This window comes from Lipotes vexillifer, unplaced genomic scaffold, assembly GCF_000442215.2.
Source record: "Lipotes vexillifer unplaced genomic scaffold, Lipotes_vexillifer_v1.1 scaffold811, whole genome shotgun sequence".
NCBI classification, from domain to species: Eukaryota; Metazoa; Chordata; class Mammalia; order Artiodactyla; family Lipotidae; genus Lipotes; species Lipotes vexillifer.
The window spans coordinates 1,604,034-1,617,762 of NW_006775554.1; the positions used below are offsets into that span (position 1 = coordinate 1,604,034).

The 13,729-nt window shown below is 44.0% G+C and overlaps 1 protein-coding gene across 2 annotated transcripts in view; it reads left to right on the forward strand.

Moving 5' to 3' along the window:
- Nucleotides 1-13,729, forward strand: part of PRKCB (protein kinase C beta) — a 319,031-nt gene that overhangs the window by 129,277 nt on the left and 176,025 nt on the right. For both annotated transcript variants that reach the window (XM_007449990.1, XM_007449989.1), the window contains exon 3: nucleotides 991-1,073. In XM_007449990.1, coding sequence (XP_007450052.1) covers nucleotides 991-1,073 — 83 coding nt within the window. The remainder of the gene's footprint in view (nucleotides 1-990; nucleotides 1,074-13,729) is intronic.

Below are 13,729 nucleotides of genomic sequence, written 5' to 3' on the forward strand. Positions count from 1 at the left end.
GTCCCCTGCATCGGCAGGCGGACTCTCAACCACTGCACCACCAGGGAAGCCCTCGGGTGTGATTATTTTGGCAAGAATACTTCACAGGTGGTAGGATTCTTCACAGAACTTTCATCAGCAGGCAGGTAGTGTCTTTTTCTGATGTTGGCAGCATTGATGATTGCTGCCCAGGTCCATTATATCACTAGTGGTAACCTTGAGGTTTCCTGTCCTGTTTTCATGTACTGAGAATGTCCTTTAGAAAGATTCTGAGCATGGTGCCCATCCTCCAGGAGTCCACAGTCTAGAGTTTATAAAAATAGATTTGAACAACAACAAAAAATAGTTTTATTTTGTATGTATTCTCTAATTGTCCCTCCCCCTAAGTAATATAGTCCCCAAATAGTGGAGCGTTTAACGCATACAAATTCAAATATATGTATGTACACATTTGGTTTCAAACTGCTAAAGTAACAATGTAAACATGTAGCCTATTTCTTCCACTTAGTTGACGGTTGCTCCTGGGTGAGATGCAGGTGTGGGTCCGCCGTTCCTGCTCACTCTTTTTCTACATGCCCTTCACATTATGAACATCTCTCTAAGTGTGATTCTAGTGATTAAATGTACACATTTCATAAGCGTTATGGACCTAAACACAAGCCAGCAGCTTCCTGTGGTGCCCGATCTGATAAACAACATTCTGTTCCAAAAGTAGTGGAAGATCATACAACTTAAGCGATCTTCACTTAAGTGTAATTTTGAGCATATGTGATCTTTTGAACCCTAGTTAACATTACAAACAAAGTAATTTGCAAGCTGTAGCATCCGTGTACCCAAGAGTTTGACTTCAGTAAAAGACAAGGTGCGGAAGCTGAAGCCATTGTTTATTTCGGTATAAAGCCTTTACTTGTTGGGAAGTCCAGGTTTAACGATTTCTTCCTCTCTTCCCCTCCTTTCCTACTCTCCACTTTCCTTTTCCCCCTGCTCCTACCCTTATTTTCTCTTTTGCAGTCTGCTGTTTTGTCGTGCACAAGCGGTGCCATGAGTTTGTCACTTTCTCCTGCCCAGGTGCTGACAAGGGTCCAGCCTCTGATGTAAGTAACGGGCCCTGGTCACCTCTCTCTGTCCACAGTCAATTCATCCTTTTGGGTAACTGTGAGTACACTGAGACAAAAAAGTCAGGATGTCATGGTCCTATAGCCTCTGAGACGATTTTCGTTTTAATGGGAAAGAACAAAACAAAACAAAACATTTTGAGAGGGGTGTGTGACTTCAAGAAACCAGCTAGTTTCCCTACTGTGATTCTGCAAAATGTCTTCATGGTCATGGCTGAGGCATGAGAGCGGTGGGCAGCGGCTAAATTTTTATGGTTACTATAAAAAGGCAGTTAGGATGGTACCTTACAGTATACTTTTTAGCTCTTTGGTAGGGAATTTTTTGTACTAGGGTTCAAGAATTAGGAAGAAGTGAGCTTATCCTGCTACTGTGTACCCCAAAGTATGATTACTGCTGGTGGGACAAGGGATGCTTCTGGGTAAACCTGGCAATTTTTGTTTTGATCATTATGGATTTATTTTAATACGGATTGGAAAATGCGTCTAGTAATGGTTTTGCATTTATGGTGGGGATATAAAATTTCCTAGTTAGGTTAAATAAAAGATAAAGTGACTCAAGGAAAATATTATGTGAATGACAGTGTGAGTGCTCTAAGGGTATGACAAAGTCTTGGTGCAAGTTTACCAAAAGTTTGGGATACCATGTGGATTGCCTATCCAACAGCCATTCCTAACCCCCACTCTTTTTCTGGCAGAGGCCACCTCTTATGCTAAAAGCTGAAGATGCCTGATACTTGTTTTCCCAGGCTCCCTTGTAGCTAGTGAGTGAGGACGTGACCCAGTTCTGCTCAGTGGGAACTGCAGGGAAGTCTGGGCAGGGCTTCTAGGAAGACTTTCCTTTCTGATAAGGGAAGACACTCCTTACTTTGTTCTGTTGGACATTTTTGTGGGAGGATATAATGCACGGAGTTGTGGCAACCCTTTGAGTCAATGAAGGAGACACGGCTGACATCGTGAGCATGGCAGGGTGGAAGAGTTGAAGGGATCTGGGTCAGTGATGACATTGGTGAGCTGCTGAGCCAATGCTGAGTTCTCTTATGCCCAGACTCTGTATGTGAGATAAGAAGCACCTCTTATTGGTAAAGTCTCACTGTTTGCATTATTCTTTTCCGTGGAGCTGAAACTGTCCTGGGCCTTCCACCATGCACACTCTTCCATTGGCCCAGTCATGAACTGCGTTCAGCGTACCCTCTGTGCAGCTGTCACCCCTGGTTCTCTTATTTTGTTCCTGCTTTGGTTCACCTTCCTGGAATTTTCCCCATTGGCTTTGTCTCCCACTGGTCCTGTCCTGGTCCCTTAGACTTGACAGCTGACCTGAGGTTGCTTGAAGTGGGTGGTGATAACTACCTCTGTTATTGCATATGTTCTTGCTGGCCTTCTATAAGTGGTCATCTGCCATTTTGCTGCAGATCAGGGGCATACCACACACACTCTAGAGCTAATACTCAAGTTGCTTTGCTTGGAGACTGTGGTACTTGGGTTTAAAAACTCTAGGCAACAGAGAACAACCAAAGCCCTCCCAGGCTTGTTTGCAGAGACAAAGATGGGACCATTCTTCATGTTCTCTCAGATCACACTCCCTGACCCTTTTAGTGCAATTCCATCTCTTGTCCCCAGGAAAGCAGGCAGGGAAGATTGGGGGGACAGCATGGCTCCATTATGCAGCTCTGAATGTTCATGCAGACCAAGGCTTGGTACTCAAAGAGCAGCCAAGAGGATGGTGTTTCCCATATCCTGTCCTTATTCATTGACTTTTTATGTTGCCTAAGATAGAAAGAGCTCAAACTGTTTTATGTGAAAAGGGAAATTTTGGTCCCTGAAACTGAAAAGCTCCAAGGGTAGACTGGCTTCAGACACAGTGAATCAAGGGGCCGAAATGAGGTCTTCAGGAATCTCTTTCTCCATGTCTTGGCTCAGCCTTCCTCTGTCCTGGTTTCTGTTTCAAGAAGATTTTTCTCCTAACGAGAGCATGATGGCTGTGGTACCTTTAGTCATAATGTCTTATCAGTGCTGCAGTTCCAGTGACAAGAGCTAAAGTCTCATTGGACCCTGGGTCATATGTAACCAGAGGATGGTTATGCTGATTGGCAGGCCTGGTTATGTGCTTACTCCTGGCGAGGAGGGCCGGTGTGCCTACCCCGTGATTTGAGAGTGGGGGAGAGGTGGTCCCTCAGAGGAGAACTAGAGAAGCAGTATTGTGTACTGGTTAAAATCATAGGCTATGGATGGAGCCTAGACATGTGTCACCTTGGGAAGAGTACTTAACTCCCTTGTGCTTTATATTCCTCAGCTGAAAATGAATAAAACCCTACCTTATAACTTTGCTACAAGTATCCAGTGTATACATATAAGACAGTGTCTGGTATGTATGTGAAGATGATAATGACAGTGCTAATGAATTACAGTGAATACATACTGGGCAGACAGCAAGGACAGATGTCTACCAAATACGTCTGAAGAATGAATGGATCCTCTGCCTGCCACCTGGCAGTTGTCCTTCCTAGGGGTGTGTAGGCGCCATAAGTTGTAGGAGACCCTGCTCTTTGTGAATGGAGCCGTGCAGCCGTTCATTGCCTTGGGCATGGGGAGAGCAGGCAGTACTGCCTGCAGCCGGCATGCATAGGATTTGGCAGCCTACCTGAAATGATTCTATCTCTGGACACAGTTCCAAGAAGGCCGGTTGGCACTGAGGATGATGAATTGGTCCAGACTCCTGAACTGGCTTGACTTGGTTCATTGACCTCTTTCTGTCCATGGGTGGAGACATGATTAAAGATCTGGCCACACCTACTTGCCAACCTGGCCATGCTCTCTGAGGTATGGAGGAGTGCCTTCCTCCTTTGTGACCTTGGAGGAGCTGGCATGCAGTAAAGCTCATGGAGTAGAAAAGCACAGTCTCCATCCGTGAAAAAGGAATGTGCTAGGTTTTGTCTTCTACGTTCTGCTATTCCAAGTCCAGTCTGAGTCAGGAAATATTCTGGATATTAGTAGATCTTTGTGTGGTTGGCATCCTTCTAGGTCTCCATCGTGGCATATTAGGCTACCTGAGGGAATTTTATGAATCAGGCTTTGTCCCAGTGAACCCAGCTGCTGACCCAACCATTCAGTGCCCATGGGAACAGGCAATACATATGGGCACCCACCACTGGGGGACCTCAAAACACAGCAGAGTTCCTGGGTGGTACTTCTGGTCATCTGTAGGCATCTTCCTGGTTCTTGGTCTCATCTGCTTGGAAACGCTCAATCCTGCTGTCTCTTCGACCTCTCAGGGAGACCAAGTCTCTGGTATTGCCATAAGCATTACATATGGACATTACAGTTACCCAGCACTTAGAATACTGACCACATACCCAGTGTCCTGAGAGATCTTCTCAGAACAAGAAAGAGAGGACTTGTCTCTGAGGGCTGGGACTAGAATGAGTCAAGTGAGGTACTTGTCTTGGGCACAAAAGTTAAGGGATTCTCTCTTTTGTCTATGGATGTCTGGTGGCTGGTTGATCTAGGATGGCCCCATTCACATGACTGTCAGTGAGCCGGTTGGTGGCCTGGGTGCCTTGGCTGTCCTCCACATGGCCTCTCAGCCTCCAGCTGGCCAGCTCTGCCTTGCTCACATGAGGTTTCAGGGTTCCAGGAGTCCCAGTGCATCAGTGCTTTTTCAGCCTGTGCATCATGTTTGATAATGTACCACTGGATCAAGTAGTCTTATGGTCAAGCCCAAATTCAAGTGGTAAAGAAATAGACTTCACTCTTCATTGAGGGGAAAGAATCTCTGGTCAAACTATTGCAGGTCCTGTTGACCCAGGGGACCACTGTGGAACAGAGTCCCTGGAGGCCATCACACTGGACTTCATAAAAGACCTGTGGGTCTCACTGTAGTTCAGAGAGTCACAGATGGCCTCAGTAGGAGAACAGACCTCATTTATTGCCTGCCCCAGGTCCCTGGCTGACTTAGTGCCCTCCAGCTACAAATGGGATGTTGGGCAATTTAAGGATCATGCCCAGAGACAATGGTGGTTAAGAGTGTGGATTCTGAAGTCAGTCATACCTGAGTTCAGGTCCTGACTCTGCCAGTTACTCATGCGGTGACCTTGGGTGTGTCATTTTCCTTCTCTGTGGCTCAGTTTCCTTATCCATAAACTGGGATATTAGTACCAACCACATAGATTTGTTGTAATAAGTTTTAAGAAATCCTTAAAATGAAAAAGAGTTAACGACACCACAACAAAAGGATTAACAGCAAATGGATTAAAGAGTCATTGCATGAAAGTGTTAAGCACAAGTGTCCTTGTAAGCCCCTGGTGCAGGTAGCTGAGGGCATTTCCATTGCTCTACTTACCTCCCTAATCAGGGATATACTGATAATTCTGTCCATGCCTCCACCCAGATCATTCCCTTAGGACGTAATGACTGTTTCCATTTCCATTACTTTACACAAAACCTCAAATTCTATGGTGCAATGCTGAGAAAAGAACCTAGACTTTGGAGCCAGAAAACCTCAGTGTCAAAATCCAGTGCTGACGTTTATGGCTCCATTGATCTTGGTAAAATAATTTCAGTTCTGTGACCCTTAGTTTATATCTTTAAAATGGGGAAAATAGCACGTATGTCATAGTTTTTTTTTTTGGTGAGCATTCAACGAGAGTCTGCTTGAACCACGTCCAGAATAGTGTCTGGCACAAATAAGGCACCCAGTAAATGGTTTCTAAATTATTATTAATCCTTGGAGGAGTCTCTCCTACTCAAGAAGGGATGCAGAACCTGCCAAGGAATAATAGGTAATAATAATAGCTGACTCTGTTGAGCAGAGGCTCTGTGCCAGGCAGTACAAAAGTACGAAAGGACTCTTTAGCTGGTTTGTCTGAAGATAATGTCTTCAACATTTTATGGTTTTAGAAATAATAATTTCTTATCATTCATATCAAGGTACTGAATAAAACTCACTGTTATGCCCTGTGCCCTCCTGATTCCATCACTAAATCAGTCAGTGAAAGACACTGGCAGTAATGTTGAGTGTATCCTTTTGTGTTTCTTAATCAAGTCTTATTTTATGAAGAAATATATTAAAAATGATAAATCATGTGTTAGATGTTGAAGATTTAATAAAAGGGAAATAAAAGAAAATTTTAAAAGAATGTTATATTTATACATTAAAAAGAATATGCATATAAATGCTAATGGGCTTGAAAATCTGGCTGCAATGGATGATTTTTTAGGAAATTTTAAATTGGCAATTTTGTCTCAAGAAGAAATTGAAAACCGTAACAGGAGAATAATCAAGAGAGAAATGAGAACATTGCCCAAGAAGCTTTTCTTCTCCCAGAGCTCCAGAATAATAGGCTTCATGGGTAAATTATTTTAAACTTTAGAAGAATATGAAGGATTTCTCTTCATTTTATTTTATTTTGATTTTCATAACAATGAGCCTTAAAATATCTTTATGTTTCTTCTTCTTCTTTTTTTTTTTTTTTTTGCGGTATGCGGGCCTCTCACTGTTGTGGCCTCTCCCGTCGCGGAGCACAGGCTCCGGACGCGCAGGCTCAGCGGCCATGGCTCACAGGCCCAGCCGCTCCGCGGCATGTGGGATCTTCCCGGACCGGGGCACGAACCCGCGTCACCTGCATCGGCAGGCGGACTCCCAACCACTGCACCACCAGGGAAGCCCATGTTTCTTTTTTTTTTTAACATGCTTTACCTTTTTTATTGAAGTATATTTGATGTACAATAGTATGTAAGTTACAGGTATACAGTGTAGTGCTTCACAATTTTAAAGGTTATGCTCCATTTATAGTTATTATAAAATATTGACTATATTCCCCTTGTTGTACAGTATATCCTTGTGGCTTATTTTATACCTAATCTGTTCATTTTAAACAGTGTCAAATTACAGAGAAAAAGTAAAACCTTCACAATTTTAAAAATTGAAAATGAGATAAATCCAACTCAAATCAGCACTAGGAAAAGAGATCGGCTCATGGGAAGGACATTGAGAAGGAGTAAGAGCTTCAGGGACAAGGGCCTCAGACACTGGAACTGAGGATCCAGTACTTGCAAGATGCTTTCTCATTATCAGCTGTATCAGTTAGCTTTGCTGTGTAACAAACCATCCCAAAGTTTAGTGGCTTCAAACAATAATCGTTTATTATTTCTCATGATTCTGTGGGCTGCTTTGGTCATTCTTCTGATCTGGGTCTGTTCAGCTGATCACTGCTGAGGTCTCTCATGTGTTTGGTCAGCTAGTGACTTGGCTGGTGCAGGATCACCTTGGATAGCTTCAGGAACATGACTGACACTTGGCAGCCTGTTGTCTGGTACACTTCATTCCTCCACCACGTGGTCTCTTTTCCTCCCAGTAGGCAAGTTTAGGCTCTTTCACACACTGGTCTCAAGGTTCCAAGCACAGCAAGAGAGGGAAATCCCCAAAGCACAGGTGTTTTTCAAGCTTTTATTTGTGTCACAGTGGTTATGGCCAAGACCAGACTCAGAGGTGGAGAAATAGACTTCACCTCTGGATGGGAGGGCCTGCATAGTCGCACTGCAGAGATGCGTACAGGAAGGGGAGATTTGTGGCCCTTTTGTAGTCTACCACACTGGCCCTTGCCTGCTGTGCCAGCTGTCTCATTTGTCCTTCCAGATCCTCTCTGCTTTCTCCCTGAGAGACTGACCTGTAAGGGCTGCATCCGTTGGGGTTCCCTTACCCTCTGGCTCAAGGGGAGGGACTGATAGGAGATTGGAGGGTGAGCCCAGGGTATTTATCATGAGGTCTTCTTGGCTTTACTCTTTGAAGGTCGCTGCTCCTTTAAAGGCAGTCATCTCTACACAATTCTCTCCTTTTGGGTTCCAGGAGCTACTCTCTTCCCTTGTCCCTTTGCTCTTAATTGCCCCCAGTTACTGCACCCTTCCTCATGGTTTCTCAACACCATGCCCACACCTTTCTAAATAGTCCTTTCATGAAACCTGCCTTAAACTCTCTAATTTCAATATGCCATTTGTTTCCTGCTGGGACCCTGACTGATTTGTCCTTGCCTCATTTGTGCCTGCTGTAGACAGGACATGTCTGTAAATATGTCTGTCAGCCTGGTTGTAGTTGACCCCAGGGAAAGATGGAAACCCTAGAGGATCAGTCTCAGCAAAGGGTTCTGATTGGTTGGTCCTCAGTTGTTAAGGGAATGAACTCTTTACAGTTTATCAAGCCTGGATCACGTGGCATCCCTATGGCTCAGAGAGCAATGTATGTTATTAGAAGAGGGGATGGGAAACTTTGAGGAGCTGACAAAATCAGTAGCTGCCACAGTTTATTATTATAAGCTACCTTCACCATGGTAACCAGCATAACCCAATAAAGTTGGCATAAAAAACTAAACTAGGGAGTTCCCTGGTGGTCCAGTAGGTAAGCCTCTGTGCTCCCAATGCAGGGGGCCCAGGTTAGATCCCTGGTCGGGGAACTAGATCCCACATGCTGCAACTAAGAGTTCGCATGCTGCAACTAAACATGCCGCAACGAAGATCCTGCGTGTGGCAACTAAGACCCAGCACAGCCAAAACAATTAATTAATTAAAACAAAACTAAACTATAGTAAACTTAGAGTCTAAATTTAAAGATCCTAAATAAAATATTTAATACTATTTAATTCTTGGCATAGACATATTGGTTCAGATAGACTTCTTTTAGTGTGAAAGAAGCAATCTAGAGATAAAAATAACAAAGAACATTTTGGTCAATATAACAAAATATAAAGACAAAGTTAAAAATTAGCCAGCAAGGAACTGTGAAATCTGGAAAGTATACATTTCAGTTTATTTCAGTTACCTAACCCAGTGTAAATGGATTGAAATTCTCTACTAAAAGGAAAAGACTTATCAGACTGGATAAATGTATAATTCTAGGCATTGTACAAGAGAAACTTATTAGGTTAAAAATAAAAGAGGCAGGGCTTCCCTGGTGGCGCAGTGGTTGAGAGTCCGCCTGCCGATGCAGGGGACGCGGGTTCGTGCCCCGGTCCGGGAGGATCCCACATGCCGCGGAGCGGCGGGGCCCATGAGCCATGGCCGCTGAGCCTGCGCGACCGGAGCCTGTGCTCTGTAACGGGAGAGGCCACAACAGTGAGAGGCCCGCGTACCGCAGAAAAGAAAATAAATAAAAGAGGCAAAGATATACCCCCAAAACACACATGCATATAAAACAGGGCCTTAATAACAATATCAAAAGAAATAGGACTCAAAGTAAAAAGCATAAACAGGAGGAAGAGGGGAAAAGATTAGACAAATTTACACACTCACCAGTGTGTGTAAATTAGTCTAACCTTTCTCCAGAGTATACTACCAATATGTACCAAAAGTGTTAATGACCTTTTTGGCTTAAGAATTTTTACTAAGGAATTATTTAAGAATATGTGTATATATTTAGCTAAATTGATATTCATTGTTTCAGTATTTAATACTAATGAAAAATTGGAAACAACCTGAATGACTGCCAGTTAGGGTTTTTGTAAGTAAAACATATCCATGTGATGGGATGCTGTATAGTGATTAAAATGTCAGTGTCTGGGGTAACGGAAATGTCCTATGTCTTGATTGGGATGGTGCGTAGCCAGGTGCACACGTTTTTCAAAACTCACGAAACTGTATGCTTAAAATCTGTACATTACTGTATGTCAATTATACTTCAATAAAAAGTCACAGTGATTAAAATGTTATTGACATGGGACTATATAGTCATTATGAATGAAGAAAGCAGACAACAAAGGACATGTATGGTATGATATATCAACAAATATGCAAAAAACACACACCTGTAGAAAAACACAAGACCACCTTTCCTAAACACATTTTGGTGGCCACTTGTCAGTTCTGCTCAATGTTTTATTCCAGATTGCTGCCTGAAGAACTCTGAAGGTCACTTTGGGAACTTCTGTAACCGGTTTCTACAGTACAGTCTTGTTTTTGGTGCCACTTTACCTCCAGCATGGACTCAGCCTTCCCACTTAATTTGGTTAAAATCAAACCTGAGCGAAGGCTTGGGTATAACTGTAAGCAATTATAGTTGCCTCTAGATGTGGTTACTCTTTTCTTTTTTGTCCACAAAGCATGCGGGATCTTAGTTCCCCAACCAGAGATAGAACCTGCACCCCCTGCAGTGGAAGTGCAGAGTCTTAACCATTGGGCCGCCAGGGAAGTCCCTAGATGTGGTTACTCTTAATATATTCCATCAGCTGGGGACCAGCTTAGTCCTCCAAATGGGAATCTTCAGGTGTTCTTGGTAAGATTCTGGCCCCTGTTGGCCAGTTCACCTTTGGCTCCACAGGAGGGAAGTCCTAGCTCTGCCAATCCAGGCCCCACCCATTTCCTGCCTGAGCACTAGTGGCAGTAGGACATCCCTATCATCAGAGAAAGGGCCCCCCTTCTCTTACATGGCGTTGTCTGGTCTCCTTGGCTCAGAAAAAGCAATATAACAGTCAACTGCACTCTTCTCAAAGCCTGGGTTGTTTAGTCTTTCATAACCCCAAGCGGGGACACTCCACAGTTCAGTTCTGATGATGCTCCAAGACTGTCTGGCTCCTTCCAGGAGGTGAAGCAACAGTTAAGGTTGAATATCCCTCTTGGCATCATGGTAAGATCTCATCATCACCTGAGGGCAAAACTCATCTATAACTCTCAAGGATAAATAATATTAGGGGCAAATCAGCCTAAACAGTACAGACACACACACGCACACTCACACGCACGCACAGACGCGCACACACACACACAAGCACGCGCACACGCGCGCACGCACACACAAGCACGCATGCACACGCGCACACACAAGCACACATGCACGCGTGCGCGCACACACAAGCACACGCGCGCGCACACACACACAAGCACACACAATCTCTCTCACTTATCTTACCTATCTAAATCTGGCAGTGCACCGGGACTATTATTTACTACTAAACACTGCAGTCTATAACTTCTACATTCACAACAAAAGTGCTCAAGAACCAGGTGTATGTTCCAAAGGACAAAAGGGCGCCTTACAAGGGGGCTGGACGCGCTCTGAGGGTTGGCCTGGATAGCTCAAAGGCTAGGCTGTCATTAAACGTTTAAAGAGCTACTGTATAGATTTTTGGTAGCTTCAAAGGACAGAATCAGGACTGAGGACCATCTGTGCAGGCTAAGGAAGAACAGCCCAAACTGACCGCCTGGTTCCTGTATACGGATATTAGCTCCCCTCCCAGTAGAGCAAAGACCAGTTGTCACGGTTGCTGTAGAGGTGATATCTGTGGTAGGTGTGGGTTTCCTCCCAAGTTGGTTATTCTTTTACTAATTAGTGTTGTTTGGCTGCATGCAACAGAAACCACCTTGAGTTAGTTAGCTTGTTATAAAGAAATTTATTGAAAAGGGTATAATGTACTTTAGAGAATTGGAAGAAACCTTCCCAAACAGCCAGACCAGTTGTATTTGATTTTGGTTCTTGTGTTGTTTTGGCCCTAAATTCAAATTCCGGAAGGAGGGATATTATGTGGTGAAGCTTAAGTTACCCAACCAGACCTTGGTTGGGACTTGAACGTGTTCCCTCTTTAGGGAACTAAATACAGTGGGGGGTGGGATGGCTTTTTGATGGAGAATTGAGGCACTGCTAACCCCAAAAGGAGGCAGAGATATTTGCAGATCAAAACAACACATGTCCACTACCATTTCTAAATGCTACTTTGCAGAATACAGACAGGTTGAATGCTTAAGGATTATTTGGATAGCCTGTTAAGAACAGACCTCACCTGAAGAGCTACAGACAAGGGTCTGGGGGTCTGTATTTTGAAGTCCTTAGGGTAATTCTGCAGGGGAGCCAAGTTTGGAAACCAAAAAAAAAGGTCCTATAGTAGGGTGGTTCTGAAACCAGAATGGTGGGGTTTGAATTCCAGGTTTGCCACTAACTAGCTGAATAATCTTGGGCGAGTTACCTCTCTGCCTCAGTTTCCTCTTCTGTAAGAAGAGGATAAAATAGCACCCTCCTAACAGGGTTCAGATGAGGATTAAATGAGTTAATCCATGTTAAGGGCTTCTTGCTGTGCCTGGCACATAGTAAGTGCTGATTAATATTGTTACCACCGATGGTTCTTCCGAATCTTAGACGGTGAGTTTCAAAAGTCTAGCCTTATTTTTGGCATGGCATGCTTCCATCTTGCTTGTCACAAAATGGAAATACAAAAGCACCCCCCATGGGCTGGTCGGGGCAAAAGTCTAATAAAAATGATGGTAATGTGGTAAAATGCAATTCTTTGACTATGAAATGAACTCCACTGGATTCTTCTGCTCCCATTTGCCATGTGCCACTGATGGCATCCACAGTGCAGAATGAACATGTAAAGGTCAGAATGAATTGCTTCTCAACGGCCCCTCTGTCCCTCACTGTCACAAAGACACAGAGCTTCATGCTGTGGAGGAGGAAGCAAATCCACGGTGTACAGCATCTGGGGAATGGAAACCAACTGTTTCTCCTGTGCACAAAGAGGACAGGTGGTGGGACTAAATGAGGTGGGGATGTCCTGTCTTATGAGTTATTTTGGCTTCTCCTGGTTGTGGGGCGGGACCAGCCTCAGAGCCTGATAAAGGGAATTTCCCAGAAGACCTCAGCCTGTGGAGGCTGCAGACTTGGGGGAAATAGAGAAATCAAAGGCAGATGACCCTGGAGAGAGGCAGCCTGGAGGGATGTGAAAGGAGCTGGTCCTGGAGTCAGAAGGCCCGTCCTCCCCCAACTTCAGTGGTCTGGGATTCTAGGATGTCCAAGTATTTTACTTAAATAATAATATCTAAGAACCAGCATTCATAGATATGATTCTGTTTTAAGCACTTTACATGTAATATCTCTTTATTCTTCATCACACTCTATGAGGTGATTACCGTTGTTATCAATCTCATTTTACAGACAAGGAAACTGAGGCTCTCAGAGACTGAGGGACCTGCCCAGGGTTCCATGCCCAGTGAGTGGTTGAGCCAGGATTCACGCCCAGGCACTCTGGCCCGGGTCTGTGCGCTTATCCAGCACCCCAGACTGCTCTGTTACTTCAACCGTGTTCACCTGGAAAATCTAACTGAAGCAGACAACCCTTTTCTCTGAGAACTGCCTGCCCAGATCTGGGCTCCCAGAGGCTGTCTGAACCCATGGATGGCCTCAGTTCCGCTGGGTCCAGATACATGTGGGCATCTGCCCCAAACTGGACCAATCAGACTCCCTCTTCTAAGAATTTAGAATTTGGGTTCAAAGGTGCTGCCTTTAGTCTCGGCTGGTCATACAGTTTTTGAAAACCGTTTATTGTACATGAAAAGTGTCCATCTTGATGAATTCTCACACAGCAAACATTTCTCTGTAACCAGAACCCCAGAAACCCTTGTGTGCTCCCTTGTAATCCCTACACCTCCAAACCCTTTCATCAAGGTAACAGTTACCCAGGCCAACAGCCATTTGCTTGCTTGCTTTATTTTATTGAACTATTTTATTTTATTTTGGAAAGAACACTTAACATGAGATCTACCCTCTTAATACACTTTTACGGGTATGATACAGTATTGTTGATTGTAGATGCAGTGTTGTACAGATCTCTAGAGCTCACTCATCCTTTTTTTTTTTTTTTTTTTTTTTTATTTTTTTTTTTGCT